This window comes from Histomonas meleagridis (genome assembly GCF_020186115.1).
Source record: "Histomonas meleagridis strain 2922-C6/04-10x chromosome Unknown contig_36, whole genome shotgun sequence".
NCBI classification, from domain to species: Eukaryota; Parabasalia; order Tritrichomonadida; family Dientamoebidae; genus Histomonas; species Histomonas meleagridis.
In genome coordinates, this window is record NW_027150879.1 from 90,991 (window position 1) to 103,891 (window position 12,901).

At 28.6% G+C, this 12,901-nt stretch overlaps 6 protein-coding genes across 6 annotated transcripts; 2 read left to right on the forward strand and 4 right to left on the reverse strand.

Moving 5' to 3' along the window:
• Nucleotides 1-1,432: 1,432 nt before the first annotated feature.
• Nucleotides 1,433-1,897, forward strand: GO595_005575 (uncharacterized protein; the record flags this gene model as incomplete). The annotated part of the gene is made up of 1 exon (XM_067918833.1): nucleotides 1,433-1,897. The coding sequence occupies one exon, from the start codon at nucleotides 1,433-1,435 to the stop codon at nucleotides 1,895-1,897; it is 465 nt and encodes a 154-aa protein (XP_067774207.1).
• Nucleotides 1,898-2,393: 496 nt separating this feature from the next.
• On the reverse strand, nucleotides 2,394-2,711 carry GO595_005576 (dnaJ-like subfamily A member 2-like; the record flags this gene model as incomplete). Its single annotated transcript, XM_067918834.1, has 1 exon — nucleotides 2,394-2,711. One exon carries the CDS (start codon nucleotides 2,709-2,711, stop codon nucleotides 2,394-2,396), a length of 318 nt encoding a protein of 105 aa, XP_067774208.1.
• A 169-nt stretch (nucleotides 2,712-2,880) lies between these two features.
• GO595_005577 (dnaJ-like subfamily A member 2) lies at nucleotides 2,881-3,633 on the reverse strand (the record flags this gene model as incomplete). The annotated part of the gene is made up of 1 exon (XM_067918835.1): nucleotides 2,881-3,633. The coding sequence occupies one exon, from the start codon at nucleotides 3,631-3,633 to the stop codon at nucleotides 2,881-2,883; it is 753 nt and encodes a 250-aa protein (XP_067774209.1).
• A 120-nt stretch (nucleotides 3,634-3,753) lies between these two features.
• On the reverse strand, nucleotides 3,754-4,185 carry GO595_005578 (J domain-containing protein; the record flags this gene model as incomplete). The annotated part of the gene is made up of 1 exon (XM_067918836.1): nucleotides 3,754-4,185. One exon carries the CDS (start codon nucleotides 4,183-4,185, stop codon nucleotides 3,754-3,756), a length of 432 nt encoding a protein of 143 aa, XP_067774210.1.
• A 5,212-nt stretch (nucleotides 4,186-9,397) lies between these two features.
• On the forward strand, nucleotides 9,398-10,471 carry GO595_005579 (LIM domain containing protein; the record flags this gene model as incomplete). Its single annotated transcript, XM_067918837.1, has 1 exon — nucleotides 9,398-10,471. The coding sequence occupies one exon, from the start codon at nucleotides 9,398-9,400 to the stop codon at nucleotides 10,469-10,471; it is 1,074 nt and encodes a 357-aa protein (XP_067774211.1).
• Nucleotides 10,472-10,622: 151 nt separating this feature from the next.
• On the reverse strand, nucleotides 10,623-11,738 carry GO595_005580 (Glucosidase 2 subunit beta; the record flags this gene model as incomplete). Its single annotated transcript, XM_067918838.1, has 1 exon — nucleotides 10,623-11,738. The coding sequence occupies one exon, from the start codon at nucleotides 11,736-11,738 to the stop codon at nucleotides 10,623-10,625; it is 1,116 nt and encodes a 371-aa protein (XP_067774212.1).
• Between the last annotated feature and the right edge of the window lie 1,163 nt (nucleotides 11,739-12,901).

Below are 12,901 nucleotides of genomic sequence, written 5' to 3' on the forward strand. Positions count from 1 at the left end.
AATATTTTAAAGAAACACCGGCTGTAAGCAATATCAAAAAAATAAATAATGGATTGCTATGTCCCATTAATTTTGATTTCTTTGATTTCTTCATTAAAATAATTCCGCCTAAAATATTACCTGCTAAAAGTAAGAGAGAATGAATTATGCTTACTGGAATAATATAACTTGTAATATAAAGAACGAATCCATTTAAAACAGATCCAAGAAGCCATCCAGAACAAAGACGAGGAATAAATTCCATATGTGTAACCTTGAGGTAGCCAAAAACTATATAACCAAAGAAAGTAACTGAACAGAAATATAGCAACCAAAACATAATTTTTAATGAAACCGTTTATAAACGTGCAATTTTAGACATAAAAATTCATTCTGCAACATTCGATGAGTAAAAAGCAAAATATTGCAATCAAAATTACCTTTAATAAGAAATAGAAGTTGCTCATTTATGATGATTTCTTTTATTCCATGTAAAAAAATGACTTTTAAATAATTGAAGGCCGTTTACATTTTATAATAAACGTCCTCTTGTTTGGGGGGACCTGTTTTGCGCCAAATGGAAGAAATCATCAAAATCCAACAAAATTTTTTACATGAACTTGATCAACGTGTTCAAGTGACAAAAGATTTTTATGAGTTTAGGAGTGGTTCTTCTTCTACATTTCAAAACATTGTAAGAAAGTTCAATAAGAATATTGCTGATTTTATTCAAGCTATGCTTGATGAATTGCAAAATTACTCATCTGAAAATGTTGCATTAGTTGCTTCAAATGAATATTTTCATCAACTTTATGAAACATTTTCGACTTTCTTATAACAATCTTGTAAGTAATATTAATACAATTATCACAGATTATACAACAACTCGACATAATTTTTAATGAAGTTACTAAAATGCTTATTGAAAGTGATTCAGAAAATCAACGACTTCAGAAAGAAAACCAAAATCTTCGTTTAAGTCTCCAACAGTATAAATCTGCAGTTGAGCGTTATGATCAACGGGAAGCATCCATTATTTCATATTTTAAGAATCTTTTTCAATATCAAGTTCAAATTGAAGAAACGACACAAATGTTTACAGAACTTCGTGAGTTACTTATAAAACGTTCAGAGAACAATTCCGAATTATCCGAACTTAGTAATCAACTTACAGATGCGCAGCAGACTCTTTCGTTACTTCAAAGCGAAGTTTCTTTACTTCGTGAGCAAAACTCATCACTTGCAGCAGAAAAAGAAGAACTCAGCACGCGCTCAGAGCTTATGCACTTAAAGCTTCAAAGCACTAATACAGAGAGTGGCGAACTGCAGCAAAAGCTTCAAGAAACGGAAGAGAAATGTCTTCGAATGTCGCAAAGCATGAACGCGCTGCAAAGCGAAATCAATAAATTCCGAGCGGAGAATAACGAACTACGAAAAAAGAATCAAATTCTCAATGCAGAACTTAAAACGGCGCAAGACGAAAAGCAGAAGTTCATCGATGCCGCACGTGGGTGGCACGACAGGTACAAGAAGCTGCTGCAGCACTACAACGAAAGAATTGAAGCGAACGAAAACGAAAACGAAAACGAAAAATGCGAAAGAAAGCGAAAACGAGAAAATTGACGAAGTTGATGAAAGCGAAAACGAAAATGAAAATGAAAACGAGGACGAGCACCGCGAGCCGCCGCCAGTGCCCGAGCCGACACTTGACGAGACGCGCGAAGTTGTAAGTGACGAAAGCGACGCACAGCACACAGAAGAAGAGGAAAATGCTGCGGAAGAAGAAAAAGTCGAAGAAAATAACGAAACGAAATCAGAGCACGAAAGCAATAACGAAGAAGCAGAAGAAGTCGGCAGCGAACATGCAAACGATGCAAGCGAAGATTCCAATATGCACAACGATGATGCAACAGAATAATGTCAGTAAATAATATAAAATTTTATATATTTTGTAAATGTTTTTGATTATAAATATTTTGATACTGTCAAATGCTTTTATTCAATGTCTGAAGATTACTTTCTTTCGTTTAAGTTAAATTATTTTTTTATGTTGGAGCAAAAACATAAATATTATTGAAAACAAATAAATATGATTTATCATTTTGAAATATTCAAATTATTTAATATTATATTTCAATATAGACAAATAAAATGTCGCTACCAAATATTTCAGTTTCCATCTTTAACTTACTATAAAACACTACTCAAAATATTTACTCTATTTTCACAAGCAATTGTCTTAAGTTTTACTAAAGAACAACAAAGCATCGAAAGACATTTTCGGGTTCTGCATTCCACGCAAATTCGCAGCGCTTTCGCTGATTTAATTTGTTTTTCGTTTTAAAATTAAATTTTGCATTTATAATATTTTACAATTTATTTAAATTTATACATTTGAAACAATTTACATCACATTACATAACTCCGCACGAACGTTCTTCGTCACTTTCGCTGTCTGTTGTGTAATATGTTTCGTTTCGTCTTCTGTATTCGCTCCGGTGACTTCCGAATGTTTCCTCTTCGTCCGGATCTCTCATTTGCGCTGCGAACGCTTCTTCGTCGTCAGCTTGTACACTTTCGTTATGCCTCCGCACGTTTATGCTGTTTAACGCCTCAATAAGTTCCGTCGTAATTTGTTCGTAAATTGGAAATATTACATTAAATCGAATGTACAAATTTCCCTTTTGAAGTTCGTTGTTATGTTTCGGCATTCCTTCGCCTTCAATGCACATTACGCAGTTCGGTGTAATGACTTTGTCCTCCGGCGTGTGCGCAATGATTATCCGATCGTCCAAATGCCGGATTGCAAACGCAGCGCCAAGAAGCGCTTCGCTGAGTTGCACATCTTTCTCATACAAAAGATTGGAATAACTCCGTTTGAAGTATTCGTGTTCCGCCTCTTCAACGACAACAACCAAATCGCCGGCTTTCAACATTCGGCGCTTCGTCTGATTCGCCTTTAAAGATTATCGTTTCGCCATTCTCCATACCGCGCTTGATGTCGACTTTAATATATTTCGCAGTTTCAACGGTGCACTCGCCATTGCATTCTGTGCATACGTCCCGCGCCTCTATGACTTCGCCGCTGCCGTTGCATTTGGAGCACGTGTTGATCTCGCGCGTCGCCGCTGATCCCTGACGATGCGCGCGGACTGTGCTGCCTTTGCCTTGGCAGACGGGACACTTACGGCGATAGCGCCCATCTTTGGTACCGTTGCCATGGCATTTGCTGCAGATTCGCTGGCGTTTAATGCGGAGTTTAATCGTGCGGCCGTTATAAAGATCTTCTAAAGAAACTTGAACTGGATAAGTTATATCTTCTGAACGACGAATATGACTGTAATTATGAACATCATCAAAACTACTGAAACCAAAATGCTTCGTAAAGATATCAAAAAGATCGTTATCATTATTCCCAAAATCGAAATCAACACCTTGAAGACCAAATTGATCATAACTTCGTCGTTTCTTTGGATCTTTAAGAATTTCATACGCTTCATTTATCTCTTGAAATTGTTCCGTTGAACTTGGATCATCATGATTTTTGTCTGGATGAAGTTCACGTGCTTTTTGTTGAAATGCCCGTTTGATTTGACGCTGGCTTGCATCTGGACTGACACCAAGAATGTCATATAGCCTCGTGTCGACAACCATTTGCAATGCTCGACCATTTATAAAAAGTGGCAAAATGTTGTTTATGAATAAAAAAAATAGAAAATTAAATAAAATTAATAATATTAAATATAAATATATGATATTAACAAAAAATAAAAGTTATTGATTAAGTAATGATGAAATAATAATATGTTCAAACTCTTCAAATGTGTGTGAATTTGAAGTAGGATTCAATTTTTTTAATTCTGCTTTAACATCTTCACGATATGGCTTAAGTGGATCTCCAAGTTTATGTTCTGCTTCTTTAATATTTAACTCGTCAATCATATCTTTTCGTTTTTGTGAGATTTGTTCTTTAATCGAATTTGTGGCTTCTTTTAATTCAAGTTCTTTATCATATGATGCTCGAAGACTTTCACTACTTAATACTGAATATGCATCAACAATCTCTAAAAATTTTTGTGTCGTAACTGGATTAACTTCTGTTTGTTTATCTGGATGATATTTCTTAGCCATTAATCGGTATCCTTTTTTAATCTCTGAAAGCGTTGCATCACGAGAAACACCTAAAACTTCATAGAGATTACTCATTCCAATTTAAACGGCCGAAAAGTGAACTCAAAAAATGAAAAAATTAAAAAATTTCATTATTTAATATACAAACATTTATTTATTTAAATATTCATTCGGAATAATAATGGTCAATTAAATAACGAGCATTAGATGAAATTTCACAATCTGAATCAAATGCAAATTGATTTAAAAGATCTTCACCAATCCCTTCAATGATTTCTTCTTTAACACTTTCAAAATATTCGGTCGATGATAATTTATCCAAAATACTTGAAAATCCATTTAAAATTATTCCAATATGAATATCTTCAACATATAATAAATCAAAAAATACATCAAAAATGTTATGAACAATTTCAAATATTTTAATTAAATCACTTTGAGCACAACTTTGAAGAAGTGCACAAAACATTTCAATTATATTAACTTTAATCACAATTGAACAATTTTGAAGAATTTGGATACATTTATCCAAAAGATTTGATGAAAGAATTTCTTCATGATATTCATAATTTTCACAATATATAATTAAAATTTGAATTGATTCTTCTTGAATACCAGGATCAAAATATGCTTCAAATATTATATTTAATCGACAAAAAAGTTCTTTCATATTAATATATGAAATATTCATCGTAATAATTTTTGAGATAGTAATAAGTGAATTATAAATTAATGAAACATCATTAAATTTTAATGATTTCATTAATATTTCATTAAAATTATTTGGCGCTGAAAATTCAAAAAAAAATTCATTTTGATATTCAATTAATTTATATAAACAATTAATAATTACATGATTGTGTTTAATATTTACTTGATCAAATGATTGATATAATAATATATAAAGATTTTTAATGTCATCTTCATTGATATTTGAAAGATCGCGTTGAAGAAATCCTGAAATAGATACAAAAGTTGGAAATAATAATAAATTTTTTAAAACAAAATTTTCATTTATAAGTTGAAATGAAATTTCAAGAATTCGATGAAAACATTTCGTTTCATGAAGAAGTAAATCATAATTCGGTTCTTTATAAAGAAGAATTGATACAAAATAAAGACATGAAATAAGTAATTCGAAATTATTATTATTTATTGTGATATAATTACAAATATTTAGAATAATTTCATTAGATAGAAAATTTGTGATATTTTCTTCTGGTGAATGATGTTCAATAAATGTGGAAATACATTCTATTAATGAAACTGTATAATGTTGAAGTCCATTCATAATCAATGTTTGAAAAAATTGAAATATTTGACATGTTGAAACAAAAAAAGAATAATTTATTTCTGATTCTGAAACAAGGTTACGAATAGTATCAATAATATCAACTAAATAAATAGGATCTGTAATTGTGATTAATTGTTGATATTTTTCATAACAAAGTTGTCTTTGTGATTCAGCATTTTCTTCTTCTTCTTTAAGTGAATCTTCTGAACCAAAAAATAATTTAGTTGCTCTTCCTATTAATCTTGAAACTCTTGGACTTTGTTTGTAATCAATTGAAGAAATCATTTTATTTTCTGAAGAGGACGTTTAAAATTAATCAAATAGAAACAAAAAATCAAAATATGTACAAACTACAATACAAAGAAAAGGCTAAAAGTTATACTAAAGTAAGCTTTTCTTTTTCTAAAAAAAGTTTTTTGTTGATATATCTGTAAATGATTTTAAAATTTTTAGAGAACTATGTTTAAAACATATCATACTAATTTTATGTCATATATATGAATGATATATTTGGTAATTATTAACATAGTTGTGTTGCATTCATAAAAAATGTGATTTTTTTTTAGCTGTCACTTTTTTATTTTATGGAAACGCAAAAGACAAGTAACTGGGAAATATGTACAAATATTCAGCAAATAATTTTTAATCTAAAAAGTGAAAATTTATCCCAAACAGTATTTTCGTTAGCTAAAATATTTGATATTAATTTTTCTTATACTTTTAATTTAATCATTTCCGAAGATATTTATTTATCATTTGCTATCCAAAAAAATGATATAAATTTATATTTAAATTTAATAAAAGAAATCAATAAATTTGAAGAAGCTTATAAAAATAAATCAAAATTGGTTTATGTTTTCAAAAAATATTTACTTAAGAATGAGACGCAAGAGTCAAATTATTTTATTGAGAACTTGATTCAACAAAATTTAATAGACCCTAAAATTATTAAAAATAAAAGGAAACCATATTTTGTGCATTATATGTCAGAAAAAGAAATTAAAACAATTGGAAAATCTGATTTTTTGAATCAAATTATGGAAAATTATGATGAACTTTCAAAGAATGATTGGGAACTTCATAAAAAATTAATTAAAAAAGGACATAATCCGAATGAAATTGCAAAATTAATTCGAAATGATGATATCGAAAAACTTCAAGAAGTGTCTTCACAAAATGAATTTGATTATAATCAAACAATTGAACCATCACTTTATGAAAAATATTCATTCATTAATAAAGAAAATGTTGCATTAATTGATTATGCAGCATTTTTTTCTTCAATTAAATGTTTTAAATATTTACTTATGAATGGTGCAAATGTAAATAATGCAGGTAAATATGCAGTTGCAGGTGGAAATGAAGAAATTATTCATTTATGTGAACAAAATCATTCATCATTTGAAAATGCATATGAAACAGCAATTAAGTTTCATAGAAACGATATCTTTAAATATCTTTATGAAAATAAAAATGATAAATTTAAGAATTTAGAAGAATTGGGAATTATATGTATTTTATATCATGACTATGAAATATTTACATTTTTAATTGAAAAAGGTATGAAAATTGATGATAATATTATTAATGAATCAGCAAGAAATGGAAACATATTTCTCACAAAATATTTTCTTGAAGAAAATCAAATACCTAAAAATATTTTAGTGTTCTCTTCATTATCAGGAAATGAAGAACTTGTTGAATATATTCTCGAACTAAAAAGGATTAATATCAATTTCAAAGTTGTTTTTTTTTCTTTATTAAAAGTTTGATTTAATTTCCTTTTATTTAAAATTAATATTTGGAATTCATATATAGTATTTAGAACAGCATTGATAAATGCATCTATAAATGGTCATACAGAAATAGTTAAATTACTTCTTAAGCAAAAAGGAATATTTATAATGTTATAGATATTTCTTTGTTTATTTTATTATTTATTATAATATTTTTATGTTTCAAAACAATAATCGGAATTTGTCTATAACATTTAGAACTGCATTTATGAATGCATCTGATAAAGGTCATGGAAAAATTGTCAAATTACTTCTAGTTCAAGAAGGAATTAATATCAATGAAAAGGACATTTATATATTTCACTTAGTATTTATGGAAATATTTTAGTCTTTCAGAATAATATTTGGATTTTATACGATACATTTAAAACAGCACTTATCTTATCATCTTTAAACGGACATACAAAAATAGTTAAATTACTTCTCAAACAAGAAGGAATTGATATCAACTCTAAAGATATTTACATATATCACTTAATATTTATAGTAATATTTTGATATTTACTAATAATATTTGGTGATTACTCATAGTATTTAAAACCTCACTCATGTACACAGCAAAATATGGGAATCTAGAAATTGTTAAATTACTTCTAGAAAAAGAAGGAATTGATATTAATACTAGGGATATTTTTTCTTAAAATTTAATATTTGTTTTATAAATTTAATAATTTAAATTTTTTTTAAAAAATTATTTAAATTATTTAAAACAGCACTTCTGATTGCATCTGAGCATAGTCATACCAAAATAGTTAAATTACTTCTTGAACAAAAAGGAATTGATATTAATGCTAGAGATATCACATTATATTATTTGAAATATGTATCAATAATTTGATATTTCAAAATGTTATTTGATATTTAATCATTGAATTTAAAACAGCTCTTATGATTGCATCAGAAAGAGGTTATTCAAAAATAGTTAAATTACTTCTTGAACAAAAAGGAATTGAAATTAATGCTAAAGATGTTAATATATTTTATTTTGGTTTTGCTTTAACTAATTCAAATTTTTACAAAATATTTGGAATTTAACCAAATTGTTTAAAACAGCTTTTATGATTGCATCAGAAAGAGGTCGCAAAGAAATTGTTGATTTACTAGTTTAAAATGAAAAATGTTAAAAAAAATAGAAACTCAAAATGAAAATTACATATTAGTGTGAACTTGAAAGCTTTTCATAATTACATGCAAAAAAATTTAGTTGATAAAATCTGGTTCTCAAATTATATTTCAAGCATTAGGAAATCATAATGTTACCGCTACCAAAAATTTTTCCAAAAGCGATTCTATATGTGGGTCTCCTTACTTGAAGTTCCTTGTTTCTCTTGATCGAATCATATTTAACTGAAGAAAATTTTTAAAAATCTTTGCAACAAACAAAATTATTCGACTTAAGTTTTCCATCCTCATTTAATGTTGTTGTCAGTAAAACTGTTTTTTCTGCATCTTTTAATAATTTGGTATATGTTTTAAAAATTTCATGTTTTTTCAAAAGTATTGTGTTTGTTTTGATGATTTTTAGTTTTACTAATAATTCGTAGTTTATTTTATTAATTTGCTGTTTGTTTTAATTATTTAGAATTCAAAAAGGTATTCCTTTTTTACTTTTTATGTTTATATACAAAATTTGAAATAATTTAAATCATTTGGAATTCATTATAAAAATTTAAAACACCTCTTCATATAGCAGTTGAAAACGATAATAAAGAAATCGTTAAATTACTTTTGGAGCTAAAAGGAATTGATGTTAATGCGATAAAAATTTATTTTAAAGATATAACTACTTAAACATCATCTTTAAAAAAGATATCTAGACAGCATCTATGTGTGCATCTTAGAAGGGTTATATAGAAATTGCTGATTTAATCAACAGCAAATGTAAATCAGTAAGATAAACAAATTCTGTTCATTAATAAAAATAAATTTTTATTTTCGCATGGAAAATATGTGTGAAATTGTATTAACATATATGATTTATATTATATTTTTAAAATTATTGTTTTACGAAAATGATTATTTTAGGATTTTTTTTAAATTTAAATGCATAAATAAATTCTAAAATCAAAATTAATTGAAAGATTTGTTTTTCTTTTCAGCTTTTTTTTTTTAATATTTCTTACAATAAAAAACTGTTTTTTTTCTGATGTAAAAGATAAATTTTTTATGATTAAACCACTTAACAATCAATTTAAGTATGGCTGATTTACCGCCTTTACCGGAAGATTTATCAAATGGATTACCGCCACCTCCACCACTTGGTGATATACTTCCTCCTCCTCCAATTAAAGGATTTAATGATGTTCCACCTCCACCATCACCAATTCCTAAGCAAAGAAGAGAACGCCAAGTCAAGCCTGGACCAGATCCAGCTCTCCTTCATCATTGTTCAATTTGCAAAGAATCATGTTCTGAGATATTTTATGTTGCATGTGGGGAATATTTTCACCCAAATTGCTTTAAATGTGAAATATGTCATTGTCATCTTAAGCCACCAAACTGTGTTTCATTTCGTGGACATTTCTTATGTTTTCAATGTTCTGAAGATAAAGGAAATCTAAAACAATGTAATATTTGTGAGCAGTTTTTATATGATTATGAAGAAAAAGTTAAAATTCCTGGAAAAGAATACAGCATTCATGCATCATGTTTTGTTTGTTATGAATGTTCAGAACCATTAAAAATGGACACATTCACTCTTATAGAAGATAAGCTTTTATGTGCAAAGTGCATAGCAATTTTCGAAAAGAGGAAATGCGCGAATTGTAACAAATTCATTTTTGGAAGATATATTCAATGTAGAGGAAAATTCTTTCATCCAGAACACTTCCTATGTTGTGAATGTAATGAAATATTATGTGGTAATTGTTATGTTGTTCATCATGATAAATATTATTGTCCACTTGATGGACAATATTTTACTGGTAGATGTAGTTATTGCAAAAAAGAAATTGATAATATTGAAGGAAGTAAAGTTGACTGGCATAATAAAGTTTATCACAAAAGATGCTTTGTTTGTAGAGTATGCGGTGCGAGGTGTGACCCAGAAAATTGTAAATCTTTCCATGAAAGACCACATTGCGATGAATGTTATAAAAAGAGAATAATTGAAGAAAAAAAGAATGCAAACAAACACAATCCTAATGAAAGTTCAAAAAGAAGGAAAAACTTTAAGGATTATTTTGATAAGAAAGAATTCGTTCTACCAATATACTCAAAAGACACTGATGTTAATGAAACTGTAAAGTCTCCAAAGAAAAAGAAAAAATAAAAATATTTCCTGAATATATAAAATGGGATGTTTTTTGTGACAAAAGAAAGTTTTTGTTTGTGAGTTGGAAAATAATTCAATCTGAACTTTTTCATAAAAATTGAAAACGTATTTAATTTTGAATATTTTATTTTTAAGATAAACATTTATTTCATTTAAGTTTCTTTTCAAGATTTTCTAGCTCTTCCACGCCAAGTCTTTTCAAATAATTAATATTACCATCAGTACATGCGGCAGGTGTGGCAAAAATAGATTCATAATAACAAATATTTGGTTCCTTAAATTCAAGTAATTTGTTATCTTTCCAACAAATAAGTTTAATTTTTGCAGTTCGATTTGCTTTTACAACATCGCAGTAATCGCCGCCATCGAAGTACATTGAATCATTTTCGAACTTAGTAAATTTTCCAACAGTAATTTTTCCTTGTTTTAATTCGTTCATCAATTGAAGTTTGTAAATACCATTCGAAAACTCTTTATTATACATAGGAATATACGAAGATGTTGCATTGTCCATTTTAAGTATATTCTGAAGTGAAGTGATGTTAGAAAGAATTATTGATTCACAATTTGAAATTTCTGTTTCATTGGGCGCTTGGGCTGCACCGGGGTTACAGTGTTGTTTGAACCATTCAAGATGATATTTTTCAGTGTATAATGTGGCATTTTGTGTCGATATTTCAATGGTTGGATTAATCGAGTTTTCAGCTGGAATGTCTACATTAGATAGATTGGCTGTTTCGGAGAATAGTGGTTTGTTTTGAAGAGCTATTTTAAGTGATTCAATTTGATTAAGATAATTTTGTTTGAATTTACTTGATTCAGAAACAAGCTTTGAATATTCCTTTTGTCCAGATTTAATTGGTTTTTCGAATTTGCGGAAGACTTTTAACCTTAGCTTTTCAAATTGGCTACATGTGTCTTGACATTTGATATGTGAATTAAACATTTCATCGCTTCCATCACAGCAATCACAAATACCATCTCCAACACTCCAGCGTGGAATTTCAATTGGAATAAAACCTGAATTTTTACAAGTAAATGTTTCGTTTTGAGGTCCTACACCTGTACCTGGCTCGTCAGAGCAATCATTACAATCACAATAATTATCATTAAGTTTTGATAATGGAATTGTTTTTTTTCCATCAAAGCATGTAAATGTTTCTTTTTCTTCATTTATTAGAGAGGCATATTTTTTGAGCTTTTCTTCTGAAACACCTATTATGTCAAGTGAATAAGAAGAGAGATAAAACACAAGAACAAACATGGACAGCTTATCGTAAACCGCCGATTATCTGGCCGAATATTATCGTTACGCTTTGAAAAAGTCAACATGAAACACAACGTAAATGCGAACAAATATCCGAAACCAAAATATTTCTACTGATAAATGCCAACTTAAAACTATGGAACAGGCTATTTTTGGCTTAAAAGAAGATAACATGGAAACGTCTGTAATTGAAGCTATGAATTTATTTGACTCCAAATATCAATATTCATTTAATCTTGTTGTTTGTAGATTTGTCTACACTGCATTTATTTCGAAAAAACAAGGAGAAAATTTATATTTTGAATTTTTAAAAAATATTGAATTGAGAGAACAACAGGTTATTCAGACTGCACATGGTCCAGTAGAACTCTTTAGCAAGTTTTTGTTTTGCCAAGAATCACAAGAGTCATTTTATCTTCTTGAAAGAATGATAGAAAACGGATTAACCGATCCTATTTTTGGCAAGAACAAAAGAAGCTTATATTTTTCTCATTACAAGACACTTGATGAAGTTAAAGCGTTAAAATGGAAACCTTTTTGGTTTGAGTTTTTCAATAATCTTCCAAGACTTTCACGAAATGATTGGAAACTTCATCGCAAATTTGTATCTGATGGTGTTAATCCATCCACTGTATCCAAAGTTATACGTAATGATGATATTGAACGACTTCAATTACTTTCATCGAGTTTATTTTTTAATTTTAACATGAAAATTAAGCCATCATTATATGAGAGATTTTCTTTTATTAATGAGAAGCCTGTAAATCTTATTGAATTCAGTGCATTTTTTGGCGCTGTTAAATGTTTTAAATTTTTGTTATTAAATGGCGGAATAGTAAAATATGCCGGAAAGTTTGCAGTCGCAGGCGGGAATCTCGAAATTATACATTTGTGCGAGCAAAATCATGCGTCATTTGATATGGGATTCGAAATTGCGATAAAGTTCCATCAAAATGATGTTTTTAAATATCTTTATGAGAACCATTTAACTAAAGATAAAGGACTGGTGTACATGGGCACAAAATGTATCGATTGTAATAATTATGAACTGTTGGCATTCTTGGAACGCGAAGGGCTGAGAATCGATGAAAGAATAATTAGTGAGTCAGCAAGAATCGTTTTCACGAAGTTAAGCAGTACAAAATTTAATTAATGTTTGT